This window comes from Amblyraja radiata, chromosome 34, assembly GCF_010909765.2.
Source record: "Amblyraja radiata isolate CabotCenter1 chromosome 34, sAmbRad1.1.pri, whole genome shotgun sequence".
Classification (NCBI taxonomy): Eukaryota; Metazoa; Chordata; class Chondrichthyes; order Rajiformes; family Rajidae; genus Amblyraja; species Amblyraja radiata.
The window spans coordinates 20,724,783-20,738,339 of NC_045989.1; the positions used below are offsets into that span (position 1 = coordinate 20,724,783).

At 47.8% G+C, this 13,557-nt stretch overlaps 1 protein-coding gene across 15 annotated transcripts in view; it reads right to left on the reverse strand.

The window, feature by feature from the left end:
- The window catches only part of myo5a (myosin VA), a 132,432-nt gene that overhangs the window by 47,672 nt on the left and 71,203 nt on the right, over nt 1–13,557 (reverse strand). For 9 of the 15 annotated variants that reach the window (XM_033050429.1, XM_033050426.1, XM_033050433.1 and 6 more), the window contains 8 exons: nt 12,592–12,732; nt 10,341–10,466; nt 8,775–8,858; nt 7,620–7,622; nt 6,471–6,620; nt 5,062–5,159; nt 2,002–2,088; nt 1,344–1,452 (listed from right to left, as the gene is read on the reverse strand). In XM_033050429.1, coding sequence (XP_032906320.1) covers nt 1,344–1,452; nt 2,002–2,088; nt 5,062–5,159; nt 6,471–6,620; nt 7,620–7,622; nt 8,775–8,858; nt 10,341–10,466; nt 12,592–12,732 — 798 coding nt within the window. The remainder of the gene's footprint in view (nt 1–1,343; nt 1,453–2,001; nt 2,089–5,061; nt 5,160–6,470; nt 6,621–7,619; nt 7,623–8,774; nt 8,859–10,340; nt 10,467–12,591; nt 12,733–13,557) is intronic. The other 6 variants (XM_033050428.1, XM_033050440.1, XM_033050437.1 and 3 more) reach the window with 1 other exon arrangement.

Below are 13,557 nucleotides of genomic sequence, written 5' to 3' on the forward strand. Positions count from 1 at the left end.
CTTCGGCCCAGCGAGTCCGCACCGACCAGCGATCCCCGCACACACTGATGCTTTCCTACGCACACTAGGGACATTTTACACTTATACCAAGCCAATTTGACCTACAATCCCATATGTCTTTGGAGTGTGGGAGGAAACCGGAGCACCCAGAGAAAAGTCACGCGGTCACAGGGAGAACGTACAAACTCCGCACAGACAGCACCCTAGTTTGGATTGAACTCGGGGCTCTGGCGCTGTGAGGCAGCAACTCTACCGCTGCGCCACTCTGCTGCCCAGTTGACCGGTGGATTCTGTTTGTGCTTCTCACCAGGAGGCAGAAGATCAGCAACTTAAAGCCAGGGGCACGGAACTGGAATACGAATCCCTCAAGGTAGGTGGCGCCAGCGAGCGATCTCTCCCTGCGGGAATCTGCACGGAGTTTGTACATTCTCCCAGTGACCGCGTGGGTTTTCTCCGGTTTCCTCCCACTCTCCAAACACATGCGGTTTTGTTGGCTAATTGGCTTCGGTAGAATTGCTAAAAATAAACTGTCCCGAGTGTGTAGGATAGAGCTAGTGTGTGGGTTGTTCGCTGGTCAGTACGGTCTCGGTGAGACCAAAGGGTCTGTTGCCATGCTGTATCTCTAGTCTATCAAAGAGTCACCTGGAGATGGTTGCAGAGAGATGCAACGGCAGCTGATACATTGGAGCAGAGGCAAGGAGAGGGAATAGCTAACTATCCTTCAGTGTCCTGGAGAAATTGTCCAGGACAAAGCCTAGGAATGAATGAAGCTACAGAGAGTGGTAAATGTTGCCGGTTCGATCACGGGTACTGACCTCCCCACCATTCAAAGGGAATTGCTGGGGTGGGAGATTGCAACCTTCACGTGGTCCGCCCTGTTTTGACGAATGCAATCAACCCGGCGTGCACAATCAAATAAGATCAAATAGAACAAGTTGTCCTACAACATTTGGCTGTGCACGCCATACGCACGAAGAAGAAGAAGAAGGGAATTGCAGAAGGCTCTGCCTTAAAACCTGTCCTAAACCATGGATAGGACAGGTTTAGAGGGGTATGGGCCAAACTTTAGGCAGGGGGGACTAGTGTAGATGGAAGGCAATGGTGGGTGTTGGCAGCCAATTTCATCAGAGACCCACACCACCCTGGCCACGCTCTCATCTCACTATTACCATTAGGATGAAGGTACAGGAGCCTGAAAACCGTGAACACCAGCTTAAAGAACAGCATCTTCCCAGCAACCATCCACCTTGGGAAAAAGGTTCTGACTATCTACCCTGCCTGCCCCTCAACCTCCGACGTTCCAGGGAATAACATTGCAGAAGTTTGCACCACACAGGCATCACCTTGATTAATTTCTCCAGGACATTTTTGCAGGTCAGCTTTTTGTCACTGAGAACATCTTTTTGCTTCATCAGCACCCGATATCGGTTGAAGAATTCTTGGTAGGTCCATCTGAAAAGGCAAATCAACACAAGTTTTCCAACCTCAGGTCCAGGGCCAAATTGCACTGTGTTGTAACTGTGAACAAACTCCTGAATTAAACGAATGAAGCACAGCACGGCTCCGGGCGGCCCAAGGGAGAGTCTCGGACTTCCCCTAAACGCCTGAGCTACAGGGAGGGGTTGAGCAGGCTGGGACTCCATTCCTTGGAGCGCAGGAGGATGACGGGTGATCTTATAGAGGTGTACAAAATCATTAGAGGAATAGATCGGGTAGACACCGTCTCTTGCCCAGAGTAGGGGACATTGGTTTAAGGTGAGGGGCAGGAACGCAAGGGTGGTGGGTGTATGGAACGAGCTGCTGCAAGAGAGAGTTGAGGCAGGGACTATTGCAACGTTTAAGACACATTAGACAGTACATGGGTAAGATGGGTTTAGAGGGATATGGGCCAAACATAGGCAGGTGGGATTAGTGTAGATGGGGCATGTTGGCTGCCATAGGCAGGTTGGGCTGAAGGGCCTGTATCACTTCCACGCTGTATCACTCTATGATTCACCCCACCTGGACGGGAAGCCGGCAGCACTGATTCTGATGGTCTCCAACACTCCACAGGCTCGAAGCTGTTGCACTGCGCGCTTAGGGTCAAACCTGCAGAGAGATAATCAAAAACAAGTTAATATTGGATGCCCATCCTCCACTAGCAGATACCAGACAAACCAAGCTCTAAACTAGAGGGGGCACAGTGGCGCAGCAGGTCGAGTTGCTGCTTACAGCACCAGAGACCCAGGTTCGATCCTGACTACGGGGGCTGTCCATATAGACTTTGTACCTTCTCCCCGTGACCTGCGTGGGTTTTCTCCGGGTGCTCCGGTTTCCTCCCACACTCCAAAGACGTACAGGTTTGTAGGCTAATTGGCTTCCCTAGTGTGTAGGATAGTACCACATTGAATATATACAAGAGTACACCACAGGAACAGGCCCTTCGGCCCACAACGTCCATACCGAACATGATGTCAAGGTAAACTAATGTCTGTCTGCAACTTTAGTTAGTCAGAATCTTTTTCCCAGGATGTAAAAAACAAAATACCAGAGGGTTATGGGTTTAAGGTGAGAGGGACAAAGTTTAAAGGAGATGTGAAGGGCAAGTTTTATTTTCACAGAGGGCGGTGAGGGCCTGGGGACGTGCTGCTGGAGGTGGTGGTTGAAGCAGACACGTTAGTGACATTTAAAATGCTATTGGATGTGCATATGGACATGCAGGGAATGTAGGGACATTAGTTACGAGCAGGTGGAAAAGTGATGGTCTTTGGCATCAAGTTCGGCACGGACATTTTGGGCCGAAGGGTCCGTTTTATGTTCTATCCTAATGAACTAATTAAGGCTTTGTTAAACTGGGCAACTTTATTCATCAGGTCATAACTAAACAGATAGAAAGTGTGACAAAAAGCTGAGTAACACAGCGGGACAGGCAGAGTCTGAAGAAGGGTCTCGACCCGAAACGTCACCCATTCCTTCTCTCCAGAGATGCTGTCTGTCCCGCTGAGTTACTCCAGCTTTTTATGTTTAAACCAGCATCTGCAGTTCCTTCCCACACAGATAGAATGTTCTGGTCATTTGTATTGGTTTATTATGGTCATGTTTTTGAGATTTAGTGAACAGCTTCTGTAAAGGTGAATGCTTTGTTACCACCAGATGGATTCCATCAGTGAAAGTGCCTGGCCCTCCATCTTGGAAAGACCTAGTTTCACAAGTTGCAAGGGAACCAAACTCCATGCGGTAAGCACAATGTGTGGAAAAAAGAAACAAAGTGCTGGAGGAACTCAAAGGTTCGTGACCCGAATCATCGAGTCTCCATGTTCTTCAGAGATGGTGCTTGCCCCGCTGAGTTACTCCGGCACCTTGTGTCTTTTTGTGTGGTAAACTAGCATCTGCAGTTCCCTCGGCGTCTACAAGTACAACGTTGCAATGTTCAACCCTCCAAGGACAGATTTCGACCCTCTGGTCACTTCTAGAACCTTCAAAAAACAATTCAGCCATTTTTTTAATACTATAAAAATGAATGAATAATCCAACATTTTGAATGAAGTCATGACCAACTGAGCAAATTAGAAATTGATTGCCTAAATACTGAATTAACAAACCATTTGAATTAAATTAACTTGAATTACGTCTGCTATTCCAACAGTACTGACTTTTTAATATGCTACACAGGCCCTAAGGGTCAGGAACCCTGTGGTGTTCATTAAATAATTTTATCTCAGGCTGTGAGGACTTATGGAAACAATAACTTGCAGTTTCAGTGACTTGGCAGCGCACCAGACTTGAACAGCCCTTGTTCCACACTCATACATTCGACTGAGGGTGACATTACGGTGTTACTTGTTATTTCAAGTCGGAGCCTCTTCCTCTCCCAACATCAGGGAGTTCCACCAGCGCCACACTGCATCCACTACTGAGGGTCACTCCACGACAAACTATAGACCTTGTCTGTCAGCATTAATTACTTAAAACCCGGATGAGTAACAGCGCCGGAGACCCGGGTTCGATCCCGACTACGGGTGCTGTCTGGCGGAGTTTGCACGTTCTCCCCGTGAACTGTGTGGGTTTTCTCCAGGATCCCTGGTTGCCCCCCACACTCCACAGGCGTACAGGTTTGTAGGTTAATCGGCTTGGTGTCATTGTAAATTATCCCTAGTGTGTGTTGGATAATGATAATGTGTGGGGATCGCTGGTCGGCACGGACTCTATGGGCCGAAGGGCCTGTTTCCGTGCTGTATCTAAGACTCTGCCCGGTGAAAGATCCATTGACCCATTCACACAGCAGGTGCTTAGACTGCTTTTGGGACCCGTTTCACAGCTGCTCAAAACGCAAAAGGTTTGTTCAATGCAACAAAGGCTTAACTCCGTAACCATCTGACATAAATAACTCTTCCTAAAAAAGACGCAAAGTGTTTGAGTGACTCAGTGGGTCTGGAGAGCATCTCTGGAGGACGTGGATAGGAGGTGTTTCAACAAGTTATCCCCTCTGGCAGATACAACATTTAAGAATTACGTACTTGTAGACCATAAGCAGTGGAGCAGAATTAGGCCATTCAGCCCATCGAGTCTACCCAGCCAACCGATCATGGCTGATCTTTCTTTCCCTCTCAACCCCATTCTCCTGCCTTCTCTCCATACCCTTTGACACCCTTCCTAATCACAAACCTAACAATCTCTGCTTAACAAATACCCAGTGTATCGTTTAAATGTCTAGATACATACCATGCTCGTTGAAAATCTATCCTTCAACTCTCCTTTAGATTTCTCCCCTCTCACCTTATCCTCCGCCCAATGCCACATATCGTCCCATCCCACCCCCTCACTTGGTTATAGGTGACAACCGGCAACAGCAGATACCATCACAACCCCGTCCCTCCCTAAGGTGCATTAATACGAGGGTTTATTGTATACTGTTCAAACATTCTAAAGATCCAGAATTAGGCCATTCGGCCCATTAAGTGTACTCCGCCATTCAATCATAGCTGTTCTATCTTTCCCCCCCCCTAACCCCATTCTCCTGCCTTCTCCCCATAACCCCTGACACCCTGAGGTTAATGAGAATGGAAGCAGAGTGCAGCTTACGTGAAGGCAAGCTTGTCATCGTTGGGCTTGATGCAGCGCACGTAGTGAGGGGTCGTGGCGTTGAGGGTCTCCATCAGGAGGTGGAGGGAGTTGCGGAACTGCAAGAGATCAACGAAGAACAAACTGTAACTCATCACATTAGAGGAATAGCTTTCATCTCGTAGAGTGACGCAGCAAGGAAACAGGCCCTTCAGCCCACCTCGCCCATGCCGACAAAGATGCCCCATCTAAGTAAGTCCCATTTGCCCGCATGTGTCCCATATCCATCGAAACCTTGTGTAATAAGAGTGAACTGAAGATACTGGTTTATACCAAAGTTGGACAGAAAGTGCTGGAGTAACGCAGGCAGCATCTCAGGAGAAAATGGATAGGTGACATTTCAGGTCAGGACCCTTCTTCAGATTGATTGTTGGGGTCTGAAGAAGGGTCCCGACTCACCTATCCATCTTCTCCAGAGAAGCTGCCTGACCTGCTGCGTTACTCCAGCACTTTCTATCTATCCTTCTAAACCTTTCATATCGGGGTACTTGTCAAAGTGTTTTTTTTAAGGTTGTTATTGTACCAGCCTCAATACTTCCTTTGGAAGCTCATTTCACAGAGGCACCACTTGGAGTGAAATGTTTGTCCCGAGGAGGAGGTAGTTGAGGCAGGCACCATCACAACATTGAAAGAGCATTTGGGATGGATAGAGTAGGATAAGAGGGATATGGGCCAAACGCAGGCAGGTGGGACCGGAGGCCCGGTGTGGATGGGGCCCGTTGGCCGGCGTGGGTGGGTTGGACTGAAGGTCCCGTTCCCAGGCTGTGTGAACCCCCCCCCCCCCCCCCCACACACTCCTCAGTGTAATGCTTGACGGAGCGTCATGTTCCAAAATTGTCGGCATAGGACTAAAGTCATAAACTGGCCCAAGAACGAAACGATCGCAGGCCCCGAAAAAGGAGACGGGCCATGTGTGTGTTTTGTGATTCTTCAACAAACCAGCAAGTTTATGGTCACATTTACAGAGGGGAGCTTGTTTTGTTTTTGCTGAAGTGGGGCTGGGACCGACACAGTGAATGGCTGGGTGGGGCTGGGACCGACACAGTGAATGGTCGGGTGGGGCTGGGACAGACACAGTGAATGGTCTGGTGGGGCTGGGACAGACACAGTGAATGGTCGGGTGGGGCTGGGACAGACACAGTGAATGGTCTGGCTCTGATTAGATTAGATCCTTTATTTGTCATTCAGACCTTTCAGTCTGAACGAAATGTCGTTGCCTGCAGCCATACATATAATAATAAACAACAAAACACGCAATAAACACAAATTAACATCCACCACAGTGAGTTCACCAGGCACCTCCTCACTGTGATGGAGGCAAAAGTCTTCATTGTCATTCTCCCTCTGGCTCCACTTCCCTCTGCACTCACCTGATGCCCCACTGATTTCTTGTGCTCCTTGTTCGGCTGCAGGGCCCTGGGCTTGGCCGACTTCACCGTCGCCCTGGCAAAGGGTGGGCGGCCATCGGTGGGGCTGCTCACCTGCTTCTCATCCTGGAACAGCTCAGCCAGCAGCGTCAGCTGGTTTTCATTGGAAAATACAAGAACAACCACCACAACATTAAGGACAGGCAAGGTTCTGGATCACCATCCACACCCCGGGAATGCTTACATGAAATCCACTTGGATATTTGCAAATGCCTCTGACTCCTCTATCACCCGAAGTCTTATGAGTTTATAAATAAATTTATTGGCCAAGTATATACACATACAAGGAATTTGCCTTGATGCTCCACTCGCAAGTAACAACACGACATACAGTAAACCATTACGAATAAAACATAAAACATTAAGAATAAAACATTATAGTTTGTGTATGAAATAAAATACAAGAGCAAAAGGAGGCTACAGACTTTTGGTTGTTGAACAGAGCTACTGCTTGTGGAAAAAAACTGTTTTTATGTCTGGCTGTGGCAGCTTTGACAGTCCGGAGTCGCCTTCCAGAGGGAAGTGATTCAAAGAGTTTGTGGCCAGGGTGAGAGGGGACAGAGATGATCTTACCCACTCGCTTCCTGGCCCTTGCAGTGTACAGTTCATCGATGGGGGGGGAAGGTTGCAGCCAACAACCTTCTCAGCTGATCGGACGATTCGCTGCAGCCTCTGGATGTCGTGCTTGGTGGCTGAGCCAAACCAGGCCATGATGGAGAAGGTGAGTCCATGGCAAAGGGAGTACAGTACGGAAACAGGCCGTTCGGCACACTTTCCCCGTGCTTGGTAAAATTGTAAATTGTAAATTGTCCCTGGTGTGCGCAGGATAGCGTGAGTGTGCGGGGGGATCGCTGGTCGGCGTGGACTCGGTGGGTGAAGGGCCTGTTTCCACGCTGTTTCTCTAAACTAAACTAAAACTAGACAAATTGTTGCATTTATAAGAACATGAGAAACTAGGGATAGACGAGTCAGCCTTTCCATCGATAATGCAGGGGGGATGAGTTAAACCCTCCTTTGCACAGTGGAGATTGCCAAGTGTCATTGCTGCTGGATCTGGGAATATTGTAGAATAGTGAATATTAAAGGTTTTACCTTCTGTAGAGTGGACATCCGTGTGCGTTGAACAGAAGGAAACAAAATAATCAAAACAATTTTTTAACAGTCAAAATAGACACTTATTACCCACTTTTCCCTGTGATTTCTGCTCTGGCTGAAATAAGACAACCTCATAACTCTAGAAGGTACACACAATTGCTGGGGAAACTCAGCGGGTGCAGCAGCATCTATGGAGCGAAGGAAATAGGCGACGTTTCGGGCCGAAACCCTTCTTGTCTACTCATAACTCTAGATACTGACTCCAAGCACAGACCCTCAATGGGTTACAAATTGGTTCCATTTTCACGGACATTCATAAGCTGACTTTGCCCCGCAAGTCAAAACAAATCAATTGATATAATGACCATATTTCTACAGCATTGGAATGAATAGCAACAAAAGCACACAAAACTGTGAGGAGAAAACAATTTCTGAAAGTAGAGAGAGAATGGGAAGTAGTCCATTTTGTGTCTATCTTTGGTGTAAACCAGCATCTGCAGTTCCTTCCTACACTGGTTCTGCTGTTCATGGGGACAAATATTTAATATTGAATTTAATATTCTAATGGGAGCTGGATTGTATTCCAGGATTGTTTGATTGAAACTTTATTAATTTAACTTAACCTGTTCACTGCCAAAGATAGACACAAAAAGCTGGAGTAACTCAGCGGGACAGGCGGCATCTCTAGAGAGAATGAACGGGTGACGTTTTGGGTCGAGACTTCTTCTGACCTTCGTTCTTGGGTTTCTCAAACGTGATCTGAAGAAGGGTCTCGACCCGAAACGTCACCCATTCCTTCTCTCCAGAGATGCTGCCTGTCCCGCTGCGTTACTCCAGCTTGTTGTGTCTATCTTCGGTTTAAACCGGCATCTGCAGTTCCCTCTTACATTGCTCACTGCCCAGTTTTCCCGCTATTGGCCATGATCAGAGTATACTCGGGGGCACTGAACAGGTTCACTTTAACTTAAACAGGCATTTGCAACCCAAGGACAAGTTGCACTCAACATTAAAGGACTGACATGATGTGTTTTAATGATAGGAGATGCTGTGTTACATAACGCACAATGTGCCAACTTTCTTAATGGTACAGACTGGTCGAACCTGGACCTCGGTCTTCAGACAGACCTGAAACATAACACTGGCCACACTCACCTTACTGGCCTTCAGCACCGTGATCTGCTCCTCATACACAGTGTCCTTGTTCTTTTCCAAGAAGCCCTCACACTGATACTCCACCTGTTAGAGACCAATGTTGAAGAGTGCATCGGTGGGGAAGAACACAAGGGGGCGCTCCAGTGAGCAATCCAGAGGAGCCCCCCCCACCCAGTCAAACTAATTAAGGGCCTGTCCCACGAGCATGCGACTCCATGCGGTAAGAGCGACCTAAAGGGCCGGTCCCACCAGTATGCGCCTGCATGCGGCAAGCGCGACCTAACGTGGTCGCTTGAGTCTTACGGCCTCGCGGGGCCGGTCCCATTTCGATCGCCGGAGCCGTATGGAGTTGTGCGGTGCTGATCCCGACATCGCGCGGGGATCCAAAAAACTGACCGTGTTCAAAAATTCTGCGCGGCAACGGCCTGCCCGCAGCCGCCTCGACGGCGTATGTCTCGCGCGAACTTCCCGCGGACTTCGCTCGAACTTCATGTCACTCACTTGACCTCCACGTGGCTCCCGCTTCTGGTTTGGTCGCGCTTACTGCATGGAATGCTCTTGGGACAGGCCCTTGAAGGAACGTCAAGCGTCGAGAATGTTCAACCGCAGAGACAAGAAGGTCATTAAAATGGAAAGAGTGCAGAGAAGAACATGGGAAAAATGTTCCCCATGTTGGGGGAGTCCAGAACCAGGGGTCACGGTTTAAGAATAAGGGGTAGGCCAGTTGGGACTGAGGTGAGGGAAAAATCTTTTTCGCCCAGAGAGTTGTAAATCTGTGGAATTCGCTGCCACAGTAGGCAGTGGAGGCCAATTCACTGGATGTTTTCATGAGAGAGTTAGATTTAGCAGATACGATAGTGGCATTTAAGAGCCTTTTAGATCGGCAGATGGTTAAACAGGGGATGGAGGGATATGGATCTCGTGCAGGCAGAGGAGATTCATTTAATTTGGCGTTGTGTTCAGCATAGACCTCTGTGGGGCCAGGGGACCCGATCCTGCGCGGTATTGTTCCACGGGCAAAATCACGAGAGGAATAGATCGGGTAAACACACTGAGTCTCTTGCCCAGAGTAGGGGAATCAAGAACCGGAGGAATTAGGTTTAATGTGAGGGGAGAGGAAGTTTGAATAGGAACCCGAGGGATTACTTTTTCACACAAAGGGTGGTGGGTGTATGGAAGTCGTTGAGGCAGGTACAATCGCAACGCTTAAGAAACATTCAGACAGGTACACGGATAGGACAGGTTTAGAGGGATAGGGGCCAAGCGCAGTGTCACTAACCATGTGAAACTGGCCCTTCAACCCTCCTCATCCATTTGCCTACATTTGGTCCATATCCCTCTAAACCCTCTAGTATAGATGGGACATGTTGCCCAGTGTGGGCAAGTTGGGCCGAAGGGCCTGTTTCCACGCTGTGAAACAGTATGACTCTCTGTTGCATGTACATTCCACATGCACGGGCTTCCATGCTTATGCCGACCTCTCACCAATTGTCACAGAGCCACCTCCCAAATGGGGCGGGGGGGGGCACATCCATACACCAGGGCTGTTGTTTTGGAGGTAGTTACCTGGTCAGCAAAGTGCTTGATGATGAAGGCCCGGTTGGACATGCGGGGCTTTTGGAAGAGTGCACACTTGTTCAGGTGAGTGTTGTACAGCTTCTGAGCCCACGTGTCATCAGACCCCTTGGGCATCTGAAAAAAACACACAATCAAGTCACAAATCAAATAAACACTTCTGCAAAATTAGATTTAACAGATCCAGTCGGGGCACAAGAGTAATTTTATATTTGCTTCCATCAATAGGAAGAGACAGGAGTGTGAAAACCGTGACCACTAGGTTCAAGAACAGCTTCTTCCCAGCTACTATCAGCCCGTGAACACTGCACAACCAACCCCAACTCTGAACTATGGACTGTCTTTGATTGCACGGAGGACTTTGGTATTTATTTACATTAGGATTGTGATTATGAATCAATTGATTTTTCATTCTATATTATCCATGAGGATTGTGTTGACAGTTCCTTTAAGCCGCAGCGATTAAGAATTGAATTGTTCCGTTGTTGGCACATACGACAGTTAAATGCTCTCGACTCTCTCTTCGTTCTTGATATTGACGTCGCTGTTCTCAACGACAGACTGCTAGACTTGGGGTGTCCCCAGAAACGCGAGTCAAACATGGTTTTGATTTTGTGGTCCAACAACCTTCCTGGTTACTTTCCTGGAGTCAGTTCCCCAATGACTGGATTTAATTCCTGTTCCTGACTTCCCCTGGCCTGATCGCAACTCACAAGCTCCAGAATACAACTCAACGCCATTAAGCTGGAAAGGGTGCAGAGAAGATCTCCAAGGATGTTGCTAGGACTCGAGGCCCTGAACTATAGCGAGAGGTTGGGCTGACTTGGACGTTATTCCATGGAGCGCAGGAGGCTGAGGGCTGATCTTGTGGAGGTGTATAAAATCATGAGGACATTAGATACCATCTAACAGCATTACAGTCTCTTTCCCAGGGTAGGGAAATCAAAAACTAGAGAGCCCAGTGTCGCCGAAAAACCGGTAACAACCTACGTCATCCTGGCGACAACCTACGACAGCGCCTACGTCAGGAGGTCAAGCCACGCTCATTGGCGTCAAACCCACTGTCGCTGAAAATTTTTCACCATGTTGAAAACTTAGCGGTGACCAGAAAGACGCTACGACTTTTTGTGCGACTGAGGAGACGACTCACGGCGACCACCGGCGAACATGTGGCGACAAACTAGTCGCCTGTAGTTGCCTAAAAAATCGCCTAAGTGGGACAGGCCCATACGTTTAAGGTGAGTGGGGAACAATCTAATAAGGATCTTTCAACTTTTGAGGGGCTATTGTCTGAGGGGTAATTTTTTCACACGGAGCGGGGTGGGTATATGGAACGAGCTGCTGCAGGCAAGTGTAATACCAATATTTAAAAGTTGTTTGGGCAAGTACATGGACAAGAAAGATTTAGAGGGATATGGACCAAACGCAACTAGATGAGATGGTGCATCTTGGTCAGCATGGAAGAGTTGGGCTGAAGGGCCTGTTTTTGTGCGTTGTGCCTCTATAACCACTTGACCACCATCCTCACAATATCAGACGTATAGCAGCCCCTACGTACAAGCTAGAAGACTCTTGATAGCTGACCCAACCTGCCCAAACCCCAGGGTATGGTCAGACTTCTGCGGCATGAAATATAGCGAACACAAATCATTTCCGTTTAGGTTTATTATTGTCACGAGGTACAGTGGACAGCGTTGTTTTGCATGCGAGACAATCAGTTCCGATACCATACATAAATACAACCAAGTCAACCTCAAGTATAATAGGTGGAGCAAAGGGGAAGAAACAGAGTATCTGCAGAATAGACAATAGACAATAGGTGCAGGAGTAGGCCATTCGGCCATTCGAGCCAGCACCGCCATTCAATGTGATCATGGCTAATCATCCCCAATCAGTACCCCATATGGGCCTTCTCCCCATATCCCCTGACTCCGCTATTTTTAAGAGCCCTATCTAACTCTCTCTTGAAGGCATCCAGAGAACCTGCCTCCTGTCTCAGGCAGAGAATTCCACACTCACCACTCTCTATGAGAAAAAGTGTTTCCTCGCCTTCGTTCTAAATGGCTTATTCCTTATTCTTAAACCTTGCCCCTGGTTCTGGACTCCTGGAGAATATAATTTTCAGCATTGTCACTCAGATGGAGTAGACTGTGGAGTAGAAGTGAATAGGCCAGTACCCTTGCTGACTGTGCAAGCAAAATAACACGAGATCGATCTTCAAACGTGTTATAGTTGTCATTACCTTGCACTCTTCATCCAATAAATCCAGAATGCCAAGTTTAGCTTCAATGAGGTTAATGCAAGGCTGATTGTCATAGAAATCTATTAGCGTCCATGGAATCTCCTCCTTCATGTACTCTTCCTGCTCCAGCTTGAACACGTGCTGGGGAGAAACAACATTTTCCATAAATGAAGTCAGGTTTGACATTCTGCTGACTGCGTGCTCGAGGCAAAATAAATTAACCTCTTGTTTACACGATGAAAGAAAGGAAAATGGTGGAGAAAGAGTGATGTTCCACTGTGCTATACATGCTATGAGTCCTCATGAGTAGGTTGCCATGGTAAAATACACTGATTGCCAAGCCTGTTGCCTTAGAAGCTTTGCCTCGGAGAATCAGTCTACGACTAATTAGCACAAGACTCCAACTGTTCCTATTACTTATTCAATGTAGCTTCTAAAAGCCAATCGAATTTGTAGAAAGCATAACTTTGCTCTCTCACCCTCAAGTAACTAACACTTAGTACTCCTGTACCATATCCATTGCTACACTGGAGTAACGCAGCGTGGACAGGCAGCATCTCTGGAGAGAAGGAACGGGTGACCCTTCTTCAGATGGAGAGTCGTAGACATCTAATTTTTCCACCTTCCTAGACACCAAGTTTTTTATTAACTCCTTTTGATCATACGTTGGAGAACTTATCTCCTTCCAGTCACAACAAATTAACATTCCCACTAGAGTCAAGTGACAGCAGTACTTTAGTTTAGAGACACAGCATGGAAACAGGCCCTTCGGCCCACCGTGTCCATGCTGCCCATCCATCACCCGTTCACACTAGTTCTATGTTTTAAATGTTGTTATAGTACTTGCCTCTGGCAGCTCGTTCCTTATACCCACCCCCTGCTGTGTGGAACAAACAATCACCCCTCAGGTTCCTATTAAATCTTTCCCCTCTCACCTTATTCCAGACCAAGAAAAACCAGTTTAGC